The sequence below is a fragment of the Canis lupus genome, chromosome 23 (genome assembly GCF_011100685.1).
Source record: "Canis lupus familiaris isolate Mischka breed German Shepherd chromosome 23, alternate assembly UU_Cfam_GSD_1.0, whole genome shotgun sequence".
Lineage (NCBI taxonomy): Eukaryota > Metazoa > Chordata > Mammalia > Carnivora > Canidae > Canis > Canis lupus.
Genome location: NC_049244.1, coordinates 4,344,425 through 4,371,603, shown reverse-complemented (window position 1 = coordinate 4,371,603; position 27,179 = coordinate 4,344,425). Strand labels below are relative to the sequence as shown.

The following is a 27,179-nucleotide window of genomic DNA, read 5'->3' as shown; positions in this document are numbered from 1 at the left end:
AAGATAAGAAGCTTTTGCACAGCAAAGGATACAGTCAACAAAACTCAAAGACAACCTACAGAATGGGAGAAGATATTTGTAAATGACGTATCAGATAAAGGGCTAGTTTCCAAGATCTATAAAGAACTTATTAAACTCAACACCAAAGAAACAAACAATCCAATCATGACATGGGCAAAAGACATAAACAGAAATCTCAAAGAGGAAGACATAGACACGGCCAACACGCACATGAGAAAATGCTCTGCATCACTTGCCATCAGGGAAATACAAATCAAAACCACAATGAGATACCACCTCACACCAGTGAGAATGGGGAAAATTAACAAGGCAGGAAAGCACAAATGTTGGAGAGGATGCGGAGAAAAGGGAACCCTCGTACACTGTTGGTGGGAATGTGAAATGATGCAGCCACTCTGGAAAACTGTGTGGAGGCTCCTCAAAGAGTTAAAAATAGACCTGCCCTATGACCCAGCAATTGCACTGTTGGGGATTTACCCCAAAGATACAGATGCAATGAAACACCAGGACACCTGCACCCCGATATTTATAGCAGCAATGTCCACAATAGCCAAACTATGGAAGGAGCCTCGGTGTCCATCGAAAGATAAATGGATAAAGAAAATGTGGTTTATGTATACAATGGAATATTACTGAGCCATTAGAAACAACAAATACCCACCATTTGCTTCAACGTGGATGGATCTGGAGGGTATTATGCTGAGTGAAATGAGTCAATCGGAGAAGGACAAACATTATATGGTCTCATTCATTTGGGGAATATAAATAATAGTGAAAGGAAATAGAAGGGAAGGGAGAAGAAATGGGTAGGAAATATCAGAAAGGGAGACAGAACATAAAGACTCCTAACTCTGGGAAATGAACTAGGGGTGGTGGAAGGGGAGGAGGGCGGGGGGTGGGGGTGAATGGGTGACGGGCACTGAGGGGGGCACTTGACGGGATGAGCACTGGGTGTTATTCTGTATGTTGGCAAATTGAACACCAATAAAAAATTTATTATTAAAAAATAAAATAAAATAAAAAAACACAAAAGTAAATCAAAACTAGAATAGAGAAAAACAAGTACCTAGTTATCCATCAAAGTGAAACAAAATTTCATGCAAAAAAATATTTCAAACCTCACTATATTCCCTTAATGGACATATTAAGACTCAGTTACCATGTAACCAAGGATACTTTACTACCTGGAAAACTCAATTTCATTATCTGTAAAACAAGAATAATAGTACCTATCCCAGAACTGTTGTGAAAACTGAAATAATTCACATAAAGTACTCAATGTAATTTCTAATACAGGGTAAGCACTCAATCAGTTAGAGCCAGTATTATTAACTGGTAGGGTTTATGGTTTAACTCTATACTTTGGTACAGTATAAAGAGGCTTAGGCATCTAAACATTAACATAAGAGAGGAACAATGAGGAATAGAAAAAGAGTTAAAGTATCTTTTATTTTGCTAAAGTGTAACTATTTCTTTTGTTTGTTTTGAATGATAACTATTTCTTTATTTTACTTTTTAAATATTTAATTTATTTATTCATGAGAGACACAAAGAGAGGCAGAGACACACAGGCAGAGGGAGAAGCAGGCTCTATGCAGGGATCCCGATGTGGGACTCAATCCTGGGATCCCAGGATCACGTCCTGAGCCAAAGGCAGACGCTCAACCGCTGAGCCACCCAGGCAACCCAAATGATAACTATTCCTGTAATTATGTCACATATTTTGTGGGGGGGGGGGGGGGGGGGGGGGGGGTACAAAAGGATATAATTTTAAAAGGTTGCAGCAAGGGGCACCTGGGTGGCTTAGTAGATTGAGCACCTGCCTTCACCTCAGGCCACGACCCCAGAATCCTGGGATGGAGTCCCACATTGGGCTCCCTGCTCTGACAGTGCCCTGCTTCTCCCTCTCCCTCTGCTGCCACTCCCCCTGCTTATGCATTCGCTCTGTCAAATAAATAAACAAAATCTAAAAAAAAAAAAAAAAAAAAAAGTTTGTGATAATATTAGCCTGATAATGGAACTTCAACCATGACTGTGACTGTATGTGAAGGTTGTTTAGCTACTAAAAAAAAATCCCACCTTTTATCTTTCAGTTATGTCCAAAAAAAGCTAGAAAGAAAAAAAATAAAATAATCAACTAAAAATAAAGCTCAGGGAGAAATAGGAATATGCAGAACTGGCTTTATTTTTTTTTTTTTTTTTATTTATGGTAGTCACAGAGAGAGAAAGAGAGAGAGAGGGAGAGAGAGAGGCAGAGACACAGGCAGAGGGAGAAGCAGGCTCCATGCACCAGGAGCCCGATGTGGGATTCGATCCTGGGTCTCCAGGATCACGCCCTGGGCCAAAGGCAGGCGCCAAACCGCTGCGCCACCCAGGGATCCCCCAGAACTGGCTTTAAAAAAAAAAATCTTGGGACGCCTGGGTGGCTCAGTGGTTGAACATCGGCCTTTTGGCTCAGGTCGTGATCCCTGGGTCCTGGGATCAAGTCCCACATCAGGCTTCTCCGTCTGCCTATGTCTCTGCCTCTGTGTGTCTCTCCTAAGTAAATAAATAAAATCTTTTTTTAAAAAATTTTAAAATTTAAAAATAAATAAGTAAGTAAGTAAGTCTATAAAACAAAGCTGAAAGTCAGGGACACTAACACTATTATCTAGAAATAGATTGGATGCTTCTTCCATAGTAGAACTAGGAACCTCTCATCAAATAATGGGTCAAATTACGGTGATAATACCTCAAGTTAGCTAATAAGTAATACGAAAAGACAGACATGGCTCACATGAATAAAACCTCCTCACCAGTGAAGAACTAACCATGCACATGGCAGAGAGTAAGGTGGGAAGAGAATTGCAGCAGAATTTATAGAACCACAAGTTCTAATGTCAGCTCCACTATGGAGATCAGCTAACTTCCTTTTATGGTAGTTGGTTTTCTAATCAGTGATAAAAAGGACCAAATATGTAATTAGTAAGTCCTATTGTATTCCAAAATGCTATGATTCTAAATCTCTGAAAAACAATGACATTTGAAACAATATATAAATGAACTTTTAGACCACCACAGAGAGTCCTTGTATGACAAACATCCTTTTTTTTTTTTAAACAGTCATATATACTAATTTAACCATATTTTAGATTGTATGATACTGGCCTAATTTTAACAGAGTGACTAGAGCAAAAAAGGAATTAAACTGCTTCCACAAATGAATGACCAGAATAGTAAGAAAAGTAAACCACAGCCTACATTTTCTTATATACGCTCAAGTCTGAGGCTTAATGTGTTATCAAGTTACAGTATATATAAATAATTAGAATCTCTACACCCCCATGTTTGCTGTAGCATTATTTACAACAGGCAAGATATGGAAACCTAAATGTCTGTCAATGGACAAATGAATAAAGATGTGGTATATATACACAAACAGGAACATTCAGCTATTAAAAAAAAAGAACAAAATCTTGCCATAGGTGTCATGAATGCACCTTGAGGGCATTATGCTAAATGACACAAGTCAGAAAAAGACAAATACCCTATAATCTCATTTATATGTAGAATCTAAAAGAAAAACAAGCTCACAAACAGATAACAACAGATAGATAACAAATAATAGATAACAGATAACAAACTGATGGCTGCCTGAGGTGAGGGACAGGGGTGGGCGGTAACCCAAAGGTACAAACTTCCATTAATTAAATAAGTAAGTCATGAGAATACAATGTGCAGCATGGCACCTATAGTTAATAATACTATATTGTGGGACTCCTGGGTGTCTCAGTCAGTTAAGCATCTGCCTTCAGCTCAGGTCATGATCCCAGGGTTTTTGGATGGAATCCAGCGTTGGTCTCCCCACTCAGCGGGGAGCTGGCTTCTGCTTCTCCCTCTCCTTCTGCCTCTCCTCCCCAAACGTGCTTTCTCTCACTCACTCAAATAAATAAAATCCTTAAAATAATAATATACTGTATATTTGAAAGTCACTGAGAGTAAATCTTAAAAGTTCTCATTATAAGAAAAGAATTCTGGAACTATGTGTGATGACCGACATTAAATTTAATGTGCTCATTTCACAATATATACAATTGAATCATTATGTTGCACACCTGAAACATGTTTTATGTCGATTATACCTCAATTTAAAAATGTTTTAAATAATAATTAGAATGCTGTGTTTATTTCTATGTTTTAAAAACAGCTCCAATTAGTTTTCAACTGCAATTAATTGCATCCCTTTATTAAGTGAGGCTGCAAGTAGTTCTATCATTCCATCAACACTGAATCCTTACATACTGAGTACTATTCTAGGCTCTAAAATACAACTATTAACTAAAGCAGAGTCCTTCCTTCACGTGGGGGACAGGGGAAGAGAGGGGAGAATTAAATACACAAAAATAGAGCAACATAGTAGACAATGACAAAGGAAGGGAAAGGGTGACTGACATCTGGAGCTTTAAAGAAAAAGAAGCAGTAACCATACAAAGGAAAGAAAGACTCCAACAGAAGGAAAGTAAATGTTAAAGTCCTGAGGCAGGGACACCTGGGTGGCTCAGTGGTTGAACATCTCTGCCTTCAGCTCAGGGCATGATCCCGGGGTCCTGGGATCGAGTTCCGCATCGGGCTCCTTGTGGGGAGCCTGCTTCTCCCTCTGCCTATGTCTCTGCTTCTATGTCTTTCATGAATAAATAAATTAAATATTTTTTAAAAATAAAAAATAAAGTCCTGAGGCAGAAACAACGTTTGCATGTTCAAAGGGGAACAAAAAAAAAAAAGGCAAGTATGGCTGAAACATAGTAAAAAAAGACAGAAGGGAAGGAGATAAGGCCAAACAGAAAGACAGGAATAATGATATCACCTCAGCTGTCTCTACTTCACCTTAAGCCTAAGGGCTGCAAACTTTTCCTGTAAAGAACCAAACAGAAGGGGGAGAAAAAAAAATATTTTTGGCTTTGTGAGCCATAGTCTCTTTTCCAACTATTCAACTCTGCTTTTCTAGTGTGAAAGCAGCCATAGACAAAATGTAAAGGAGTGTAACCATGCTCCAATGAAAGTTTATTTATGGATACTAAAATTTGAATTTCATGTAACGTTCACATGTCATAGAACATTATTCTTTTGACTTTTTTCAACCATTTAAAAATGTAAAAGGCATTCTTGGCTCATAGGCCATACAAAAACAGGAGGCAAGCTGGATTTAGGTCATAATTCGTCAGCCCTGTTTAAACGATAAAGCTCTCCATAGCATCTAACAAAACCAAACACATTTAGTCACAGAACAAATACTCTCAATAAGATTTTCAGCTTTACTTTTCAGACTGTGCCATTTTATTTTCAGAAAAGGCAGACATGACAATATCTCAACAGAACAGCAGGAACCTGATCACACTCACCCTACAAAAGCTAACCTAGAGTTTTCCATCTCTCTCTGTTAGGGACCATAGTGCCATGGGTTCCTGGCATATAGGAGGTCTTCACAAATGTTTGGTGAACAAATGACTAAAGAGATGCCAGGCAATCTCGACACCTGTCTAGACACTTCTGTTATGAAAAACTAAGAATAAAAGCTGCATATATAGATCACCCACTAATCTAGAAGAGGACTTTGTGAACCGGGAAAAAGCAAGTCCTAGAAGGGCACACAGCTTTGGACAGTGCTACTTTACACACTATCTCTGGGGAGATGGGAGATTTTTTTCCAAAGGGACTCCTCCATTACCCCAGGTAGATGCAATACTGTGAGTGTAAGTGGATATACTTATACTTATGTCCAAAAAAAAAAAAAAAAAAAGGCCCGTTCCTCTGGGCCCTGCACTAGGGCCAAGGTTTGGCTGGCCAAATGTGACTAGATTCCATACCCCTGATGATCAATCAGAGGTGCACAATCACAAGCAATGGTCCTCCGTATTTAAAAAAGGGTCTTTAAATATAAATTACTCTTAGCTTGTAAAATTTTTCATAGTCTTTCAAAATCTTAAAGACAGATGCCCAAAGAGACCAGAGATAAATAGTAGGCCCTTTCATGATAAAAAAAAGAGCCCTTCCATTAAGATCAGACTTCTTAATAAAAAGTGTACTCTGAAGAAAAAAAAAAAAGTGTACTCTGTATCACTTTAATAATCAGAATTCAAATGACTATGCTTTTAATCATTAAAAAACTCTGGCTAAAATGTGTCATCAACAACTATGACGACTATCTGAAATAGCTTTGATAAACATATGATGTTAGTCTTTTTTGACAAAGGCACATGATGAGTGGACAAATACAGCACTAAAAAATTTTTGGTTGTTTTTATCCAGAAAATCTAGCTTCAGTAAAATAACTTCATATTGACTATAAATGTTTTCTTCCCCTATGTAATACCACTATGAGTTAACAAAAGCAACTGTGACTATAACTGTATAAAATAAAAATGTAGTGCATGCTTATTCTGATTTGCTCAGCAGAAACCATTTTTGCTTTTCTAGGGAAAGCAGGAGAATCAAAGGACAAAAGCCAGAGAAATTCTGAGTCATGTACAAGACACCAAAAAGGAGAGGAAGCGCCTGGCTAGCTTAGTCAGTAGAGCATGCGACTCTTGATCTCAAGGTTGTAAGTTCACGCCCCACGTTGGGTACAGAGATTACTTTAAAAAAAAATGAGAGAGAGAGAGAGAGAGAGAGAGAGAGAGAGAGAGAGAGAGAGAGAAAAGAGAATACTAAACAGGGATGTTCTTTGTCCTAAAATTTAAAAAGGGCCAGACTTTGTTGCCATTCTATGGGTCTGCCGTCTCTGTTCCTCACAAATTAATCTAACCACCTTCCTTCTCCTTTCCTCTCATTTCCTTAAAGCATCTAATTGATATTCTTTGTTTTTATTCAAGTTCCCCCCACCTTTAGAGATTTGGGTTCTGCACACATTAAACTATGTAGTCTCATAGGGGCTCATTTCCACAGAACTTCTAGTAGCATCTCTGACATGCCACTCACTCCATCATCCTCAGATTTTGTGTGTGTTCACTTTATCTACCTATTTACTGTTCTCGTCCTGTGCCAATCCCTTAAGAAGCCTCTTAAGAGAGAAGTTCCAAAATGCTAGAATTTAAGTGCTTCATCATCTAAAACCTCATAGCATAATTTTTTTTAAGATTTTATTTATTCATAAGAGACATACGGGGGGGGGGGGGGGGCAGGCAGAGACACAGGCGGAGGGAGAAGCAAGCTCCATGCAGGGAGCCTGACACAGGACTCGATCCCAGGTCTCCAAGATCAGGCCCTGGGCTGAAGGTGGCACTAAACCACTGAGCCACCCAGGCTGCCCCCATAGCATACTTTCTATAGTCACAACACTTCTACATGTCTACCCTGTACAGTAATCCTTATATAGGTCTAATCTTCCACACTGGACCATAGGCTGTGTATGATTCATTTGCTGATTTTTCAAAGTACCTAGCACAGTGCCTTACAGAGTAGGTATCCAAAGTCTTGGTGGAAGAAATACATGAAATGCTTCTGTGGAAAGGCAAGGCATGGAACGCCTGGGTGGCTAGGTGGTTGAGTGTCCGCCTTTGACTTGGGTCGTGATCCCTGGATCCTGGGATTGAGTCCCACATCAGGCTCCCTACAGGGAGCCTGCTTCTCCCTCTTCTAGGTCTCTGCCTCTCTGTATCTCTCATGAATAAATAAAATCTGAAAGAAAAGAAAGAAAAAAGAAAAGAGAAAGAAGAGAAGAGAAGAGAAGAGAAGAGAAGAGAAGAGAAGAGAAGAGAAGAGAAAGAAAGAAAAGAAAAGAAAAGAAAAGAAAAGAAAAGAAAAGAAAAGAAAAGAAAAGAAAAGAAAAGAAAAGAAAAAAGAAAGAAAGGAAGGCAGGCAGGCAAGGCACAAAATTGGTAATTTTTGAGATCTACTATCCCAGGAAATTCACCTTTTTAAGAAGTTTTCAGCAAATACTTCTTGCCCTTGGCTTATTTTCCTATGCACTTCAGGGTCTATCTTATTCTATTACCTCTACTACAGTGATCAGCCACTAGGGCATATTTGCATGTTCTCTTCTTAGTACTTTCTGACTCACATGACCTATTATTAATTTTCCCCTTCCTGCAACAAGCAGAAATGTCATAATGATGTTACCCACTTATTAACATGCACAGCTGGGTGATTTTCCCTCCAGAGATTAGTCCTAGTGGAATACAGTAGATGGCAGTAGAGAATGATGTAACAAACAACAAAGAACAGGCTTTCTGCATGGAGCCTGCTTCTCCCTCTGCCTGTGTCTCTGCCTCTCTTTCTCTGTGTCTCTCATGAATACATAAATAAAATCTTTAAAAAAAAAAAAAATTTATGGTCAGAAGAGCACCTGGCGAAATCCAATTCTTCCACTTCAGGGAAGTTTCTATGCTTCCAAGCCTTTCTTTTATAAAACCTGAATTAAATACCAAACTTATAAAGTATCTAGAATACATTACTGAGCTCATAAGAAACATTCAATAAATAGAAATTATTACAGGATAGTAATATTACTAATGTAATAACCTATTATATTACACAGCATCTATATCATGCTACTTCAAATATAACAACATCAATTTACATCTGCATTTTTAAAAGGAAATTGGCAATTCATTGTGTTCATTATAGCTTGAACATTGTTTAAGATTTTATTTATTTATTCATGAGAGACAGAAACACAGGCAGAGGGAGAAGCGGGCTCCATGCAACCTGACATAGAGCCCGACGTGGGACTCAATCTTGGGACTCCAGGGTCACCCTCTGGGCCGAAGGCAGGCACTAAACCACTGAGCCACCCAAGCATCCCATTGAACATAGTTTTTATAAATAGATGACCACTCACATCAAAATGTATCTTCTTACCTCACTGCCCTGCATGGTCTTTGCTGGGTTAGCAGAAGGGATGGCAGCATTCAGCTCAGGCTCGGGCTTACAAAGAAGAGCAATGGTGTCACGGTGAGACTGATAACGTTCTTTCACTTGCGCATCTGCTTGCACAGCTTTATCCAAAACTGCTCTGAAGGTGGTTCCCTCTGCAGGGGGAAAAAATGTTACCAAAGCACAGTAGTGACTTTAACCAGTAACATTTATAGGCTACTTATAGCAATTTTAGTTCTGCTCTCCAACTTTACTTTTTCCCCCCTCTTCCATGGGTCCTCATTCACTATATAATAGAAATTGAGCTCCTGTCACTTTTTTGTTTCTGGTAAAATGCAGTTATACCTTAAAATACATTTGTGGTTATTGTCTACCAAATAAAAACTGACATTAGTCTAATCCTTTCCTATAACTCATTAACATAGAAATAAATCATTCACTATAAAAACTGTTATAGCTTACTTTAAAAAGTATTCCCCTCTCAAAGAATCACTGTTTCAACCGGACTTAAATACATTTTTAGGGAAAAAAAATCTCAATAGTATTAATTCCTTTTACAGAGAAATAAAAGAAGTCTCAAAGGCACTTAATCTTAACAAGCACAAATCTTAATAATTAAAGTATTAAAAAATAATAATTTGACTTCAAATTAACTGGTAAAACTCATCCTTTACCAACCACTACTAAGTGAAATAAAATTATAAACCCATATGCATGTAATATGACCTTAACATATAGGGGCACACAAGTGGCTCAGTCAGTTGAGTATCCATCTGATTCCTGGTTTCAGCTCAGGTTATGATCTCAGAGTTTGGGATGGAGCCCTGCACTCAATGGAGAGCCTGCTTGAGACTGTCTCTCTCCCTCTCCTGCTGGCTCTCTTCCAACTCGAGGACACAAGAGTGCAAGCTCTCTATGTCTCTCTCTCAAATTAGTAAAATAAAATCATTTTTTTAAAAATGATCTCACTTATCTTTTAAAAATATGCATAGAGCTTAATAGTTCCTGGAACCACTGTTAGCTAGTGGTCATATAAATGTTCTTAAAAAAAGAAAAAAAGTACAGGGCTTGGAAAAGGAAAGAAAGTTACAGGATCATTTTAATTTTATTTTTTAAAGAATTTTTTAGAATTTTGGGGGCACCTGGGTGGCTCAGCCAGTTGGGCATCCAACTCTAGATTTCAGATCAGGTCACGATCTCAGGGTCATGAGATCTAGCCCCACATCCAGCTCCACGATCATCAGGGAATCTGTTGAAGATTCTCTCCTCCTCCCTCCTATCCCCTAACCCCAGCCCCCACTCCCTGTGCACAAGCATGCATGCACATGCACTCTCTCTAAAATAAATCTTTTTCAAAAAAGAATTTTTTTTAGAATTCTTAAGAATATGAACTTCTTAGAATGAACATGGATTATCTGTTATTTATTTTTTTAATCTTACAAGGAACTAAGGAAAAACACCTGTGTTTTCACAATAGCAGTTAGAGCAAAAAAGGGTTTTACAACTGACTCTATTTTTTTTTTACTGACTCTAATTTAATCAGGCAAAAATGTGGATCTAAATTGGGAATTTACAGGGGTACCTAGCTGGCTGGGTCAGTGGAGCATGCAACTCTTGATTTCAGGATTGTGAGTTCAACCCCCACACTGGGTACAGAGATAACTTAAAAATAAAATTTTTTAAAAAATTGGGAATTTCTTCATGTGAAAGCCATTTATGCACATCACATTTTTACCTGCTCTTAAAGGCTTATAGAGTTCATTAGATGGTGTCCTTTGCCAGCGTTCCTTGAATTTTGCTCTTAAATCATTGTCAGTTGCTTCTTCTTCATCCAACAATCTTAATGACTGTTAAAAAAGAGGCAAAGCAACAATGAAATATCATTTCTGGTATAAAAAAATTTAAAACATTTTTAAATGGTCAGATTTAATATAGGTGAAAATTGATGAGATGGGAATGCCCCTACTTTACTGGCTGGAATATAAAATGGTACAATTTTTGTTGCACAAATCCAAGTTAAATGTATTTAACAAGGTCTTATAAAATATAAAACTGTTAGCTATTACCTTGCTCAGAAAATTAAGAAGAAAAACTAAAAGATTATATGTATATCCATATACCAAGACTACTTTAAACAAAGATTCTTTTTAAGATTAAAAGAAACAGGAAGCCTTTAGACCTTAGATATATACAAAACAAGGAGAAAGATACTAATCTAACTATATGAAAATAAAAGATTTAGACTCTAACATATAAAAAGTGACTTCAAAAAATAAATAAATAATAAATAAATTAAAAGTGACTTCTAGGGCAGCCCAGGTGGCTCAGTGGTTTAGCCCAGGGTGTGATCCTGGAGACCCGGGATTGAGTCCCATGTCAGGCTCCCTGCATGGAGCCTGCTTCTCCCTCTTCCTGTGTCTCTGCCCCTCTCTCTCTCTCATTCTCTGTGTCTCTCATGAATAAATAAATAAAATATTTTTTTAAAAATGACTTTTGAATGTATATCTGAGAAGACAGAATAGTAGGGGGCAAGAAATACAAGAAAGTGCTAATAATCTACCAGAAAAAACAAGTGCTAGAGTACTGGTACCTGTTAATCCCTGGCATTTTAGAGCAGCGGTCTGCAAACTTTTCTGTCAAACACTAAATATTTTAAGCTTTGTGGGCCTTTGTGGACCATCTCTGTCATAGTTTTTTAAAAACCCTCTAAAAAAAGATAAAAATCATCCTTAACTAGTGAATCATACAGAAAATAGGCCATAAGCCAAAACTGGTCCACTTGTCCACAGTTCACCAAATATACAATTCACTACTGGCTTAGAGTGTAGATGTAATGGAACAGTAGGAGACAAGAAACACAGGTGGGGCTGCTATGAGTGGAGGTCACATCAAAGACACAACCCTCTCTCAGACTGGGACACTTCAAAGGGGTGACACTCAGTGGATGAATCTTTAAAAAGGATATTTACTTGTCTTGGCTCTAAATAAAAAAGAAGTATCACCTAAGATTCCTAAGGGACACTTGAGTGGCTCAGCTGGGATCCCGGATCAAGTCCTGCATCCGGGCTCCCTGTGAGGAGCCTGCTTCTCCCTCTGCCTATGTCTCTATCTCTCTCTGTGTGGCCCTCATGAATAAATAAATAAATAAATCTTAAAAAAAAAAAAGATTCCTAATCAAAAGCTTAAACTTAGGACTGGAAATCACACTACCTGTGTGACACAAAGCCCTAAGATGGACTTCTAATAAAAAGATAAACCACAACAAATAAATAAATAAAAATAAATAAAAATTCTCTCTAGAATTCACTTTAAAACCCAGACCCCAAAGAATTCCCACATAAGTTCAGGAAATGTGAATTCACAATTTAAAAAAAGAAAATCATTAAACATTAAATGCACTATAATATTTTGGATTGGATCTTGAAATAGAAGGGCGCTGATGAACTATGTGGTAAAATCTGAGTAATAATATTGTACCAATGTTCATTTCTTAGTTTCAACAAATGTACCATGGTTACATAAGATTTTAGCTTGGTGAAGGAGTTCTCTGTACCAAACCTGCAACTTTTCTATAAGTCTAAAATTATTCTAAATTAAAAGTTTTAAACTTAAAAACAAAGACCAAACCACCAAACACAAGAGGAAACAAACAATTATGAGCAAGAGTTGGCAAAAGGAACTGACCATCACAGAACCAAACTATGAGGATCAGAGATACTGGAATTATAAGATAAAGAATATAAAATATATTTAATATCCTTTTAGAATAAGAGATAAATTAAAAGTATGACATAGGAGAAAGAAAACAGGAAGAAATGAAAAAGGACTACGTTAGAATTTCTAGAAATAAAAAGTAACAATAAATTAGGAAGCTAATGACAAGTTAAAAGCTGCTAAGGTATAACTGAAAAGAACCACTGAACTAGGAAGATAGATCAAAAGAAATTACACACAATAAAGCACAGAGGAAGAAAATAAGAAGGATTAAGAGACATGGAAAATAAAGTTAAGTGGTATCTAGGTGGCTCAGTCAGTTAAGCATCAACTCTTGATTTTGGCTCAGATCATGACCTCAGTCATGGGATCAAGCTCCACATCAGGCTCTATGCTCAGTGAGGAGTCTGTTTCTCCCTCTGCCCCTCCCCCTGCTTGTGATCTCATTCTTTCTCTCTTAAATAAATAAATAAATAAATAAAATCTTAAAAAGAAAAAAGAAAGTTAAGAAGATTCAACTTAAATATAATCAACCCAGAAAGAGATAATAACGAAATAGGGAAAAAGAAATATTCCAGGAAATGTAAACTAAGAATTTTCCAGGATGGATGAAAGATAAAGTTCCTCAGATTCACTGGATCCAATAAAATATCAACATCAAGCAATTTAAATGAAAGAAAATCCTTAGCCAGACACAACATAATAAACTTTAAAGAAGAAAAGCACAAGTATACAACGAGTTTATAAAGGAAGGAAGGAAGGAAGGAAGGAAGGAAGGAAGGAAGGAAGGAAGGAAGGAAGGAAGGAAGGAAGGAAGGAAGGAAGGGAGGAAGGAAGGAAGGAAGGAAAGTAACTAACTAACTACTCAATAAAACCACGAAAAGGTGGGGGGAAGGGGGCAGGGAAGAACAAAGAAAGAGAAGGAAATATACAGAATGAAAAAGAGACAAATAGAAACTACAAAATGTAGTAGAAAATGATTCTAAATATATGAATAATAAGTAAATATAAATGAATTTAACCCTCCACAGACAACAGATAAAGGCTGCCAAACAAAATTAAGACAAAAACTCTTGCTACATGCTATTTACAAAAGACACAGCCATAAGGATACACAAGTTAAAAGTCAAAAATATTACAAAACTATAGACCAGATACATAAATACAGATGGAAAATGCTAAAAAAAAAATTTTAAAAATACTACCAAACCAAATCCAGGAGCAAATTAAAAGGATTATATGCCGCTACACCTGGGTGGCTCAGTCAGTTAAGTGTCCCACTCTAGATTTCAGCTTAGGTCATGATCTCAGGGTCATGAGATAGAGTCCCCAGTCAGGCTCTGCACTGGACATGGAGCCTGCTTAAGATTTTCTCTCCTTTACCCTCTGCCCCTTCTCCCACCTGCTCAAGTGTACACACCCTCTCTCAGAACAAAAGCAAAGGATTATATACCATGACCAAGTAGGATATCCTAAGGATGCAAAGATGGTTCACATTGAAAATCAATTAATATAATACTCTGTATTAGTAGGATGAAGGAAAAAAAACATAAGATCATCTCAAGATGCAGAAAAAAATATTTGACAAAATCCAATGCCCTTTTATGATTAAAAAAGCAAAAACACTCAACAAATAGGAGTAGAATTTCCTCAACCTCATAAAGTACATCCATGAAAAACCCAGAGCTAAAACCACATAAGGAAACTTGAGAAGCTTTCACCCTGAGATCAGGGATAAGACAAGAGCATCTGTCTTGTCATCACTTCTATTCAACACTACACTGGTTACAGCAATTAAGAAAAAGAAACAAAAGGCACTCAAAAAAGGAAGAACTATCTCTACTTGTAGTTTACAGGACCTTATATAAAGAAAATGCTAAGGAATCCACAAAATAGCCATTAGAGATAATAAACAAATTTAGTAAAGGTACAGAATACAAAATCAACATACAAAATCTATACTCTATATCTATACTCTAGCAACAAACAATGCAAAAAGAAAATTAAGACAATTCCATTTACAATAGCATCAAAAAGAATAAAATACTTAAGAATAAATTTAACCAAGGAGGTGTATGACTTGTATACTAAAAGCTACAAAAACACTGTTGAAGACCTAAATAAATAGAAAGACATCCCATCCATATTCTTGATTTGGAAGATTTAATACTGTAAGAATTGGCAATACTCCCCAAGTTGGTCTAAACATTCAGTACAATACCTATATCAAACTATTAATTTTAGGATTTTCTATATATAAAGATTAAACCAGAACCATGAGATACCACTTTATACCCAGAAGGATGGCTACAATTTAAAAAAACAGAACCTATGGGTTGGCAAGGATGTAAAACTGTGAACTTCACACACTGCTGGTAAGAATGTCAAATGGTGCTGCTGCTCTGGAAAATAGTTTGGTGGTTCCTCAGAAAGTTGAACATCGAATTCCTGTATGACCCAACAACTCTACTCTTCTATATATATTCAAGAGAATTTAAAACAGGTGCTTAAGAAAACTTGTTCACAAAAAGCATTATTAATAAACAAAAAAGCAAAACATCCCAGTATCTATTACTGATAACAATTCCTTATAAACAAAATGTGATACATCTATACAATGAAGTGTTAGCCATAAGAAGAAATGAAGTGCTGGTGCTACAACATGGATGAACCTGGAAACATTATGCTAAGTGACAGAAGGCAAGAGTGTACACACTGTTTACAATTTCATTTACATGAAATGTCCAAAATAAGCAGACCCACACAAACAGAATCAGAGTAGAGACTGCCAAGAGCAGGGGCAAAGGAGAATGAGGAGTGACTGCTAAAGAGGGTGGGGTTTCCTAGTGGGTGATGGAAACACTCTGAAATTAGACAGTGTTGGTACTTGCAGAGTATCACAAATGTACTAACAGCTTCTGTCATGTACAGTGTAAAGAGGTTAAAATGAATTTTATGTTATGCAAATTTTACCTCAAAAACAGACAGACACACAGTTGTGAAATAAATACAGGAGATTTTTAAGAAGAATTAGTTAGGTATGTTGAAAGAATTAGTTAGGTATGTTGAAAACAAAAAGGTACTGGGTGACTGGGTAACGGGCACTCAGCGGGGCACTTGACGGGATGAGCACTGGCTATCTGTTGGCAAATCGAACTCCAATAAAAACATATACAAAACAAAACAAAAGGTATCAATAAAATGAAAAACAAAACAACTCAATAGGATGGCTGAAAAACACAGCTAACTAACCAATTACTGAAACGAGAGCACAAAGTAAAGAAGTAAAAGAAATGTTGAAAGTTATGTAAACTGATCATCATCAAAAGAACCACCACCCATCTAACTGAAATTCATTAGAAGAAAGCAGAGAAAAAGAAATAACTGAAAAAAACAGAATCCATACACATGAATCAAAAATTAAAAGGGCTCAACAGGTCCCTAGCAAAGATAAATGGTATTATTTTAAAAATAAACTGGTGGATACTTCAAAATTTCTGAAAATCAAGACTAAATTTCTAAAAGCTACCAGAAAGATGAACACTCAAAAAGAAGACTAACTTCACGTTACTTCTCAACTCACAACTTACTTAAAATGAGACTCTCCAATACAGCTGACAGAGTAACAGTGACTACTTCACAAGGCTGTTAGAAATATCCAACAAGGGATCCCTGGGTGGCGCAGCGGTTTGGCGCCTGCCTTTGGCCCAAGGCGCGATCCTGGAGACCCGGGATCGAATCCCACGTCGGGCTCCCGGTGCATGGAGCCTGCTTCTCCCTCTGCCTGTGTCTCTGCCTCTCTCTCTCTCTCTCTCTCTCTCTCTGTGACTATCATGAATAAATAAAAAAAATTTAAAAAAAAAAAAAAAAAAAGAAATATCCAACAAGATAATTAGGATAGTCTAGGTGTCTCAGTTGCATAAGCATTTGACTTCAGCTCAGGTCATGATCTTGGGGTCCTAGGATCAAGCTCCACATCGGGCTCTTCGCTCAGCAAGGAATCTGCTTATCCTTCTCCCTTTGCCGCTCCTCCCTGCTCATTCTCATCCTCCCTCTTTTTCTCTCTCACAAATAAAATCTTTTTTAAAAAAATTAAATAAAAGTACCTCATTTTTAAGATAGGCAAAACAGATAAATGCCATACACACTAATGCCAGTTTTTAATTATAAGCTTTTTAAACATTAAAATTTCTAGTGAAGATGCTCCTCACAATTGACATACAGTAATGTTCTTTTTCTGTAAAGCTGGTTTCAAAAATCAAATATGCATCTTCTAATCAATGACATCTTAAAATTAATAATATTTAAATAACTACTAACTAGCAGGCACATGCATGATCCCACTTCACGGCTATCTTATGTGGTAAATACTACTATTTCTTGGATAAGAAACTGAGACATGCAGATGTTAAGTAATCTGCCCAGGGTCACAGCTAAGAGTAAAAGCTGAGAATCAAGTCCAAATATAACTCCAATATTAAATAATGGTTTATTACTATAGCTTACTGAATGCCCCAGTCTACTATTTGATTTGATATACCTGCATCTTCCAGTGTTTGTCTTCTCCCTATCAGACAATGACTACTTGTTGCTTTCACGTACGTGTGATCTTAAACAACACTCTCCACTTTCTTCTCCCTCTGCCTCTCTACTATTCTAACATCCTTTCAAGTGCAACACCAGATAACAAGCTTGTGTGACCCAAAAATCAACAGATTTTAAAGGACTATAAGGCATTCTCATGAATAAAGCTAAGACCTCTAAGAGCAGTGTCTGTCAAACATTAATGGTGCATACAAATCACCCTGAGCTCTTGTTAAATGCAGATCCTGACTCAGAAGGTCTGAGATGGGGGTCTGAAATTCTGCATATCAAACAAGCTCAGTACAGCAAGGCTTTGGTACTGGAACTATATAACATCAATTCTGCTTGCTTTCAATTTTCTGATTATTGACTACATAATCAGAAGAGGCTGTAACACTGACAGTATAATGTGGAACCCTTCATGAATCAGATTCCCCAGGCCAATACTGCAGTAAGTTTTCATTTAAGTTTCCTGACCTTTTTCAATAGCTAATATGCCACCACCACCATGACCAAATCAGTTAGTATAATCACAAAACCCTCATCATCACAGTAACAATAGCTGTCACTTATTAAGCAATACCATGTGTTCCATAGGCTACAGGTTTCACTGTTTTAGTTTAGGTAATCCTTTTTAAAAACCCTAGAAGGAGGACGCCTGAGTGGCTCAGTGGTTGAGCATCTGCCTTTGGCTCAGGGCATTGTTCCTAGAGTCCCAGGATCAGTCCCACATCCGGCTCCCCGCGAGGAGCCAGCTTCTCCCTCTGCCTGTGTCTCTACTCTCTCTGTGTCTCTCAGGAACAAATAAAGTCTTTAAAAAAAAAAAAACCCTAAGAGGTAAATATTCTCATCCCCAAGGTTCACACTGTCTTAAGTACAGATGAACCTTGAAAACACAGATGTGAAATTTGTAGGTCCACTTATTAGTGATTTTTTTACAGTACAATAGTATAAATGTATGATTTTTTATAATTTTATTTTCTTTGATTTGAATAACATTTCCTTTTCCTAGCTTACTTTAAGAATGTAATATATAATATATATAGTATACAAAATATGTGTTAATCAACTGTTCATGTTACCAGTAAGGCTTCCAGTCAACAGCAGGCTCTAAGTAGTTATGTTTGGGGGAATCAAAAGTTATACTCAGGGACGGATGGGTGGTTCAGTGGTTGAGTGTCTGCCTTTGGCTCAGGGCATGATCCTGGAATCCCGGGATCGAGTCCCACATCGGGCTCCCTGCATGGAGCCTGCTTCTCCCTCTGCCTGTCTCTGCCTCTCTCTGTGTGTCTCTCATGAATAAATAAATAAAATCTTTAAAAAACAAAACAAAAGTTATACTCAGATTTCCAACTGCATGGGGATGTTGGCACCCCATGTTGTTCAAGGGTCAACTATACTTAAGTACTCTATCCTGTCCCAAAGTACTTGGAAATGATGTAAATACAATATCCTCAGAAAGTTAACTGAAAAATTAAAACATCATGGATTAAAGCACTGTTAACAGAAGTCACCTAAAAGATATGATTCCTAAACTGATAACACCCAATATAACCATTTTGAATGCATTAATCATTAAGGAAAGAAATGAGTCAATGAGGAGAAAGAGCTCAAGGCACAGTAAAAGAATAACATTGTCAAACTATGGACTTTAGCCAAAAAACTTTAGTGTTCCATTCCTATTGATAAAATCCCCTCTCTACTGGAAGACAGATGCAGTGAGCTTATAAAACATTTGATGGCCTAACTTCCTTAGTCCAAGTCCACATTTACCAAGAAATCTAATCTTTCACAGAAATCATTAGTTATGAAGGCTCTGAACAGTTTGTGTAATAGTAATTTCTCACAGTTTATCAATATTACATCATGGTCACATGATTGTTATGTATGATTGTTGTATGATTGTTATGTCCATTTATATACCCATAAGACATGTATGAACTCATTCTCAATCAGAATGCCTCTAAAAGCTGAAAGGCAGTTCCAGGCCATAGTAAATTCATCAAGATGGTGAGTATTACCCTATGAAATCCAACAGAAGAAAGCATCCAGTCCTAATCCCTGCTGGACACCAAGGGGTAAAACAGTTTTTACTTGAAAAAACAAATCTCTTAAAACATACCTCATCTAATATTTCTCTATTTCTTTGTAGTAGTTCAGGTAGCTCTTTGATCAACTGATCAACAGTCTGGATGCCTCCTTGTTCAATCACAGATGTAGACTTAGTCAATATAGACTGAGGTACAGTATCTCCAGATACATCTTCAATTGCTGCTGGAAGATTAAGGGAAGCTAACACCCTGAAAAGATGAGATACTGTGTCATCTATAAGTCTAAATCATCTTTAAAACATTCATCTCCTATGTATCGTAATTAATAGCAAGAATTAGCACCCCAAAAAGTGGATTACCCTCATCAATGGAAAAATAAAACAAAGATAAAGGAAAAAGTAGAATATCAGTGTCTGACAAAATTAAAACAAAACTGTTAAGAAATAAGTGCACAATTCAGAATTTAAAAACAAAAGTAGGGGCGCCTGAGTGGCTCAGTCGGTTGAGCATCTGCCTTTGGCTCAGGTCATGATCCCGGGGTTCTGGGACCAAGCCCCACACTGGGCTCCATGTTCTACGGGGAGCCTGCCTCTCTCTCTGCCTCCCTCTCTGTCTCTAATGAATAAATAAAATCTTTTAAAAATAAAAAATAAGAGCAAAAAGTAAGAAATAAAAATTAAAAAATACTAGCTACCTTGGACTCACAGCTCAAACTTAACTTCTTCCAGTCTAAGTAATTAAAAGTCAAAAATTCTATCTTAAAAAAACACAACCTTTTAGAGGCTGGCTCTAAAAGGTTGGTTGCTCGGGTGGCTTAGTTGGTTAAACATCTGACTTCAGCTCAGGTCATGATCTACAGTTCTGGGATTGAGACCTGCATCGCACTCCCCACTCAGCAGACAGTCTGCTTGTCCCTCTGTCCTTATTCCCCCCTACCCACTGCTCATGTGTGCATTCTAATAAATAAATAAAATCTTAAAAAAAAAATTTAGGGGCTCCTGGGGGGCTCAGTTGGTTAGGTGTCTGCCTTTGGCTCAGGTCATAATCCCAGAGTTCCGTGACCAGGCCAGGCATCAGGCTCCCTGCTCAGCAGTGAGTTTGCTTCTCCCTCTGCCTCTCACCCTGCTTCTGCTCTCTTTCTCTCTCTCAGATAAGTAAATTTTTTTAAGAAATTTTTAAAAATACAATCTTTTATCATACATCTGATTGTCCCATTGCCACTGACAAGTCAGAAACAACATACAAAATAGTTGTAATATCATGTCATCTAAGCAGAATGTCAAAACTACACAGTCGAATCTAGGTATTAATCACAGAATCTTCATCAGATGTTCTCAGTTTTACAACACAGTAATAAATATTCTGTCATTACATTTACACAATGGAGGGGATATTAGAGTAAACTTAAGTTTTCTTTCTAGAAAAAGAAAAATGAGGTCAAAATCTATGCATTCATCAGAATTAAAAACATGAAAAAGGAAAATAAACTAGGGAAAAAATTCTCAATGGCATATATGTGACAAAGGACTTGCTCTAAAATATGTAATGAACACAAAAAACTCAATTTAAAAGAATGAGCAAAAAATTTCAATGGACACCACACAATGGACATATGAATGACTAATAAAGCACATGAAGAGTTGCTCAACGTCATTAGTAATCACCGAAATGCAAATTAAACCCCAATGTGATACTGATACACACACTAAAATGGCTAAAACTGAAAGGACTGACAATGCTACCAAGTGTTAAGGTTTCCTAAAAAGTGCAGGTGGGAACATGAACTGGAACCACCACTTTGGAAAACAATCTGACTATTCTGCATGAAGTTAAGCATACACCAACCACACAACTCTGCAATTCTAAGTATCTACCCAAAGGAAATAAAACACATCCACACAAAAATTTGTACATCAATGGTCACAGCAACTGATATGTCTACCAACAATGAATGAATTAACAAACTGCTATTTAATCATAAAACGAAATACTGCTCAGTAATAGAAAGTATCAAATTGATCCAACATAGATGAATCTCAAAAATATTATGCTAATTCAAAGAAGCCCGTCACATTTTGAGTATATGCTGTATGTGCTATATACACCATAAGTGTTGCATACTACATATACTATAGCAGTACTACAATGTACTATATACTGGAATATACATATAATGTAATACATATACTATAATAATTATATTCATATTAAACTGTATAAAAAGTAAAACTAAACCTAGAACAAGAGGGAGCAAACAGCAGTAGCTAAGGGCCAGGGGAAGAAGGACTACGGTGAAAGAGGTATGAAGGATTTCTTAGGGTGATGGAAATGTTCTCTATCTTGATCATAGTGGTGGTGGTTACAGGAGTATGAACACTTATCAGAAAGAACTGAACTACACACTTAAAATGCGTGTATATTCAGTTGTATTTTATTGAAAATTCTACTTAAGATATTTTAAAAACCAATGAATTACTTTTTAGCCTTAATCCACAAGAAACAAAAACTGATTCAGAATACTGAATGTACCATGTATCTTAACTTAGAAGTTCATTTCTACTTCTCATCTCTCTCAAATAAATACCCCCTAAAATGCAAATTAGTGGTCAAAACTTCTCAGTTCATTTCATTAATCAAATTTATTCCAAATACATTTGCTAGGGCTCACTAAATATAATATCCACAAGAAGTGTGTATGTGTATTTGCTATTTCATATTCCTTGATGTACAGCTCCGAACTCAAAAAAATAAAATGTTCATAAACTAGTTACAGAACAATCAAACAGAAAACATTAAAACTTTAGAGACATATTTATGGAAGTTAAGCTCTACGTACCCATTTGCCAAAGTGGTGGCTTCTCTCATCTGAGCAATTGATCTATTAACCAAGTCAGCTTTCCTCTGATTATAGGCAGCCAATGACTGCTGTACTGACACAGGAACCATATTTTCAAACAAATCTAAAATAAGGAATGAAAATTCCAACAAAATTTCAAGACAAAACTCCATCTGTAAAGTGAATACTCATATTCCTTTTCCAATATTCACATATAAAGCCTATAAATATATAAAAATCAAAACCATTATTAAAGGTACAATGAAGAGAATTTTTAGATGACTATATTCAAGGACAATGACAATGAAAGCTTTCTTTTTCTCTGAACTTAATTTTCTTAACTTTTTAAGATGTGTTTGTCATTGACGTTTAAAGACCTTTGGTAAAGAAGACTTACACATAAGAAAATAAACTGTTCATCTGTTGATTAAACTGATTAAGTAGCCCACAGTGCCATGGATTAATTTCCATGTCCTTCCACCACTTCCTAGCTCTGCAACATTGGATAAATTACTTAAGCATTCTGTACATCAATAACCTCATCAGTCAAATGCAGATAATAATAGTACCTATCTCATGGGACTATTGTAAGAATATGAATTCTGAGCTAGTATCTGTACTTAGAAGAGTCCCTGGCACATGGTAAACACATCTTGTTTGCTAAATAGAAATAAGTAAAATAATCACCCTTTCCCAATAACTTAAGAGTATTATTCTTAGGATCTCAATTAGAGACTATACATTGAATATATCTACAATATCCAAGGATATTATAACATTTATCTCATACAACCATGACTCCATAAGTTTATGTTTAAAATCATATTTATGAATGTTTACTTTTAATGGCAGAATCTTAACAAATGTTAACAAAATGACAAAAGCTTAAAGTCCAACATTACTCAGTTTCAAATTCTGACTCTGTTGTATACATATACATTATTACCATTTACTCTCCATCTTGAAATTTCACTATAGATACAACACTTACTTCATTTTTATTCTCATAATCATTTCAAACAACATGAATACAAATCATACTCAAGTATGCAATAGAAGTTATATGATTTTAGCTACAAAAAAAAAGATTAAACTGAGGAAAGATAAGTAAGATTAAAGCATATCTGAATACTTGACATACCAGTGAATTTCTGGCTGATAGGTACACTGACTGGGGTAGATTTCACAAGTGTGGCTTTGCCAATAGGATCTAGATCTTTAAGGTCTGGAACTCGATCATGATAAATGAAGTCATTATCCTTCTTTGCTGCAGTAAGAGCACGGCTGATTTTGTCAGAAAAATCTTTCACATTGACATATTCATCATAGCGAGATGCCACTGTTTTAATCAATTCTGCCGCATGCTAAAGAGAAAATATTAAAAAAAAAAAAAAGTTTTTTTTTTCTCAACCAAGGATCTAATAAGCATTGGTTTTTCAAAACAATCTCTAAGGACTTACATTTCCAGCAATGTCGTCACCAGAATAACCTAAAAATTATCCCATCACAAAATATAACAAGAATAAAAAATAAACATAGCAGGCATTCCTCTAAATACATGAGTGGATTCCAAGAAAGTAAAAGAAATCCCTGAGCCAATAAGTATAAATTGACACTGAGGGAGGCTGGCTGTCAAATACTTCTGTAATCCAAAGGACTAGTAATTAAAACACATTAAAAGAAGGGTGGCTAGGTGGCTCATTAAGTTAAACGTGTGAACCTTATTTTTAGCTCAGATGGTTATCTCAGGGTCATAGGACTGAGCCCAATTGTCAGGCTCTGTGCTCAACAGGGAATCTGCTTTCCCTCTCCCTCTGCCCCTTTCCCTGCTTGTGTGTGTGTGCTCTTTATCAAATAAATCTTTTAAAAACCCACGTGCATACACAATCACACACTCTAAAAGCTATCACGGAAACCTGAGACAGGAGTCTCGAAACACAGAGACATACCTATCTACTGACAAACATTCCCTTCACCACCTCACATGGAGGCAGGAACCTCAAATAGCTACTCCAACAGTGAAAGGATGGATCAGAACAAAATTATTCAGCCAACGGAGGAAGGCAACAAAGAAGCAGTTTTTTTTTCAAAAATAAAATAGTATCATCAAAAACAACTGTAGAATAAAAAAATGAAATCAGACACAAAATTTAGAAAAAGAAAAAATGGTCATTTACAGGGGATGTATTTATATACCAAGAAAACCTTAAAAAAGTCAACTAAACTATTCTAAATAATTAGAGTGCCAGCTTAGATGCAAAATCAACAGAGCAAGGATGCCTGGGTGACTCAGTGGTTGAGTGTCTGCCTTCTGCTCAGGGCATGGTCCCAGGGTCTGGGATCAGGGATGGGGTCCTGCATGGGGCTCCCCACAGAGAGTCTGCTTCTCCCTCTGCCTGGGTCTCTGCCTGTCTCTCTGTCTCTCATGAATAAATAAATAAATAAATCTCTCATAAATAAATTTTTTTAAAAAAAGAACACTACTAGAGGACCATTTCTCAAATCGGAAGCCTCTTGCGGTTCTTTTACTAAAATCAATCTCATTCAAATACAAGTAACCAAAAAGGCAGCCCATCTGCCCCAACACAAAGAAACCAAGAGAAAAAGGATGAAAATGAGCATATAACTTTCCAAAAGGTATTGAAAATTCACCAAAGAGATGTTGTCACAAAGCAGATGAAAACAGCATACTGAAAATACTAAAATACACTAAAAATCCTAAGGATATAATCATAGTATTGAAAGAACACACAACATGAACAGAGGACCAGATGGCCCAGACAGCAGTGGGTGAATAGCAAGAGAATGTGGAACAGGAACTGACAGAACTCAGGCAAGAAAATGAAGAAAAATTCAAAATCACTTTTAAAAAGATTGAAATATTTACACAAGTAACAAAAAAGGATAACAGACATCTTTTAAGAAACATGTAAAACAAGAAATTGAGGAAAATTCAATATGGCAGTCGGGGAGAGGGAGGCCATTATAAGTCAAAGATTTATTGAACACCAATAAAAAATAAATTAAAAATAAAAAAATAAAAAAAAAAATAAGTCAAAGATTTATAAGACACATTGACCAAATAATGCAATGTGATGACCTGCATGGATCCTGATTTCCACAGACCAACTATGAAAAAACTAGAATAGAAAAAAATCAGGGAAAAACTAAATTAGATTTGGATATTACATTACTAGTATTAATTGTTAATCAGTATCAATTTTGTTGGGTGAGATGACATTGTAGTTTTAGGGTTTTTGTTTTTTTAAGCCTTATCTATTAGAGATAAGTAGTAAAGTACTTAAGAATGAAATAGGTGGGGATGCCTGGGTGGCTCAGCCGTTGACTTCTGCCTTCACCTCAGGGCGTGGTCCCGGGCTTGGGGATCAAGTCCCACATCAGGCTTCCTGCATGGAGCCTGCTTCTCCCTCAGTCTACGTCTCTGCCTCTCTCTCTCTCTCTCTCTGTGTGTGTGTTTCATGAATAAATAAATAAAATTTTTTAAAAAAGAATGAAATATGTGAAATACTCCAAAAAAATTAGAGGGGAAGGGGAAATAAATAAATGAAACACAAATAACAAAATACTGATAATCACTGGAGCTGGACAATGGACATATGATGATTCATACTTTATATATTTTTTTCAAATTTCCCATAGTAAATATTTAAATAAAAGAAAATTTATATAGAAGCATAAACAAGTAAGAACAATCGGGAAAATTCAGAAATGAGAAATAAGAGGTATCAGAAAATGAGAGATGATTATCAGGCATTAAAACATTCTAAAGAGTCAATGACTAAAATGGTGTGGAACTGAAGCATGAACAGACAAGCCAATGAAACACAATAAAAAGTTTAGAAATAGACCCAAATATATATGACAATTTTTTTTTTATATGACAAATTTAGTATGTGACAGAAGCAGACTCTCCAATCAGTGGAATAAGAAAGTCACTATAATAAATGGTTTGGTGACAAGTGGGTAGCTATTTGGAAAAAGAAAAAACGGGATCCATACTTTACATATGAGGATAAATTTGAAGTGCATCAAAGATCCAAGTATAATATATAATAAATTACAGATGTATTATTCTATCAGCAATCTCATTTCTAGAAATTTAAGATAAACCTGCTGCTATATTCTAAACTGTGTCACCCTGCCCCCAAAATTCATATGTTGCCACTCTAACCCTCAAAGTGATGGTACATGGAGATGGGACTTTGGAAGATTATGTTTAGATGAGGCAGAGCCCTCATGATGGGATTAGTGCCCTTTTAGGAGGATGAGCCAGAGAACTTGCTCTCTCTCCTCCCCCCAACCCATGTAAGGACACAGAGAGAAGATGGCCAACAGTCTGCAAACCAGGAAGAGATCTCTCACCAGAACCTAACCATGCTGACACCCTGTTCACAACTTTCAGCCTTCTCAACTATGAGAAAATAAATTTCTGTTGTTCAAACCCTCAGTCTAGGATTATGGAAGCCAGAGCTAAAATATGCACTGAAATACAAAATGCCATGTGTGCATAATTATTCACTGCAGTATTACTTGTAGCAAATCTTGGGAACATGCAAGTATCCAGCAACAGGGGACAGCAATGAACTGCTGTTTATACAATGAAATATAATTTAGCTCTAAATAAGAGTAAAGAAGGTATCTCTGTGGCTATTGTTATTATTATTATTATATTATTATGATATGCTACCAAAGCAAGCACTCTATTGCTATATTAAAATGGAGAGGGATGCCTGGGTGGCTCAGTGGTTGAGCCTCTGCCTTTGGCTCAGGGCATGATCCTGGAGTTCCGGGATCAAGTCCCGTATCAAGTACCTGCATGGAGCCTGCTTCTCCCTCTGCCTAGATCTGTGCCTCTCTCTCTGTGTCTCTCGTGAATAAATAAAATCTTAAAAAATAATAAAAATAAAAAAATAAAATGGAGAGATCTTTAGGATATGCTGTTACATGATTAAAGCAAGACACATAATACTGTATGTAGCACAGTACCTCACATGTAATAACATGCATTGTGTGTATTGTGTATGCATGTGTATTCATTTGCTTGTATTTCAAAGAAAAAAACTGAAAGGATTAAATGAGAATCTAATGGAAATTACCTTTGG

At 36.6% G+C, this 27,179-nt stretch overlaps 1 protein-coding gene across 2 annotated transcripts in view; it reads right to left on the bottom strand.

Annotated features, from left to right (window-relative positions):
* PDCD6IP (programmed cell death 6 interacting protein) overlaps nucleotides 1–27,179 on the bottom strand; it is an 86,936-nt gene that overhangs the window by 23,862 nt on the left and 35,895 nt on the right. For both annotated transcript variants that reach the window (XM_038570338.1, XM_038570339.1), the window contains exons 8-12: nucleotides 23,198–23,420; nucleotides 22,057–22,180; nucleotides 19,292–19,469; nucleotides 10,607–10,718; nucleotides 8,857–9,026 (exon numbers count right to left, since the gene is read on the bottom strand). In XM_038570338.1, the coding sequence (XP_038426266.1) occupies nucleotides 8,857–9,026; nucleotides 10,607–10,718; nucleotides 19,292–19,469; nucleotides 22,057–22,180; nucleotides 23,198–23,420 (807 nt within the window). The remainder of the gene's footprint in view (nucleotides 1–8,856; nucleotides 9,027–10,606; nucleotides 10,719–19,291; nucleotides 19,470–22,056; nucleotides 22,181–23,197; nucleotides 23,421–27,179) is intronic.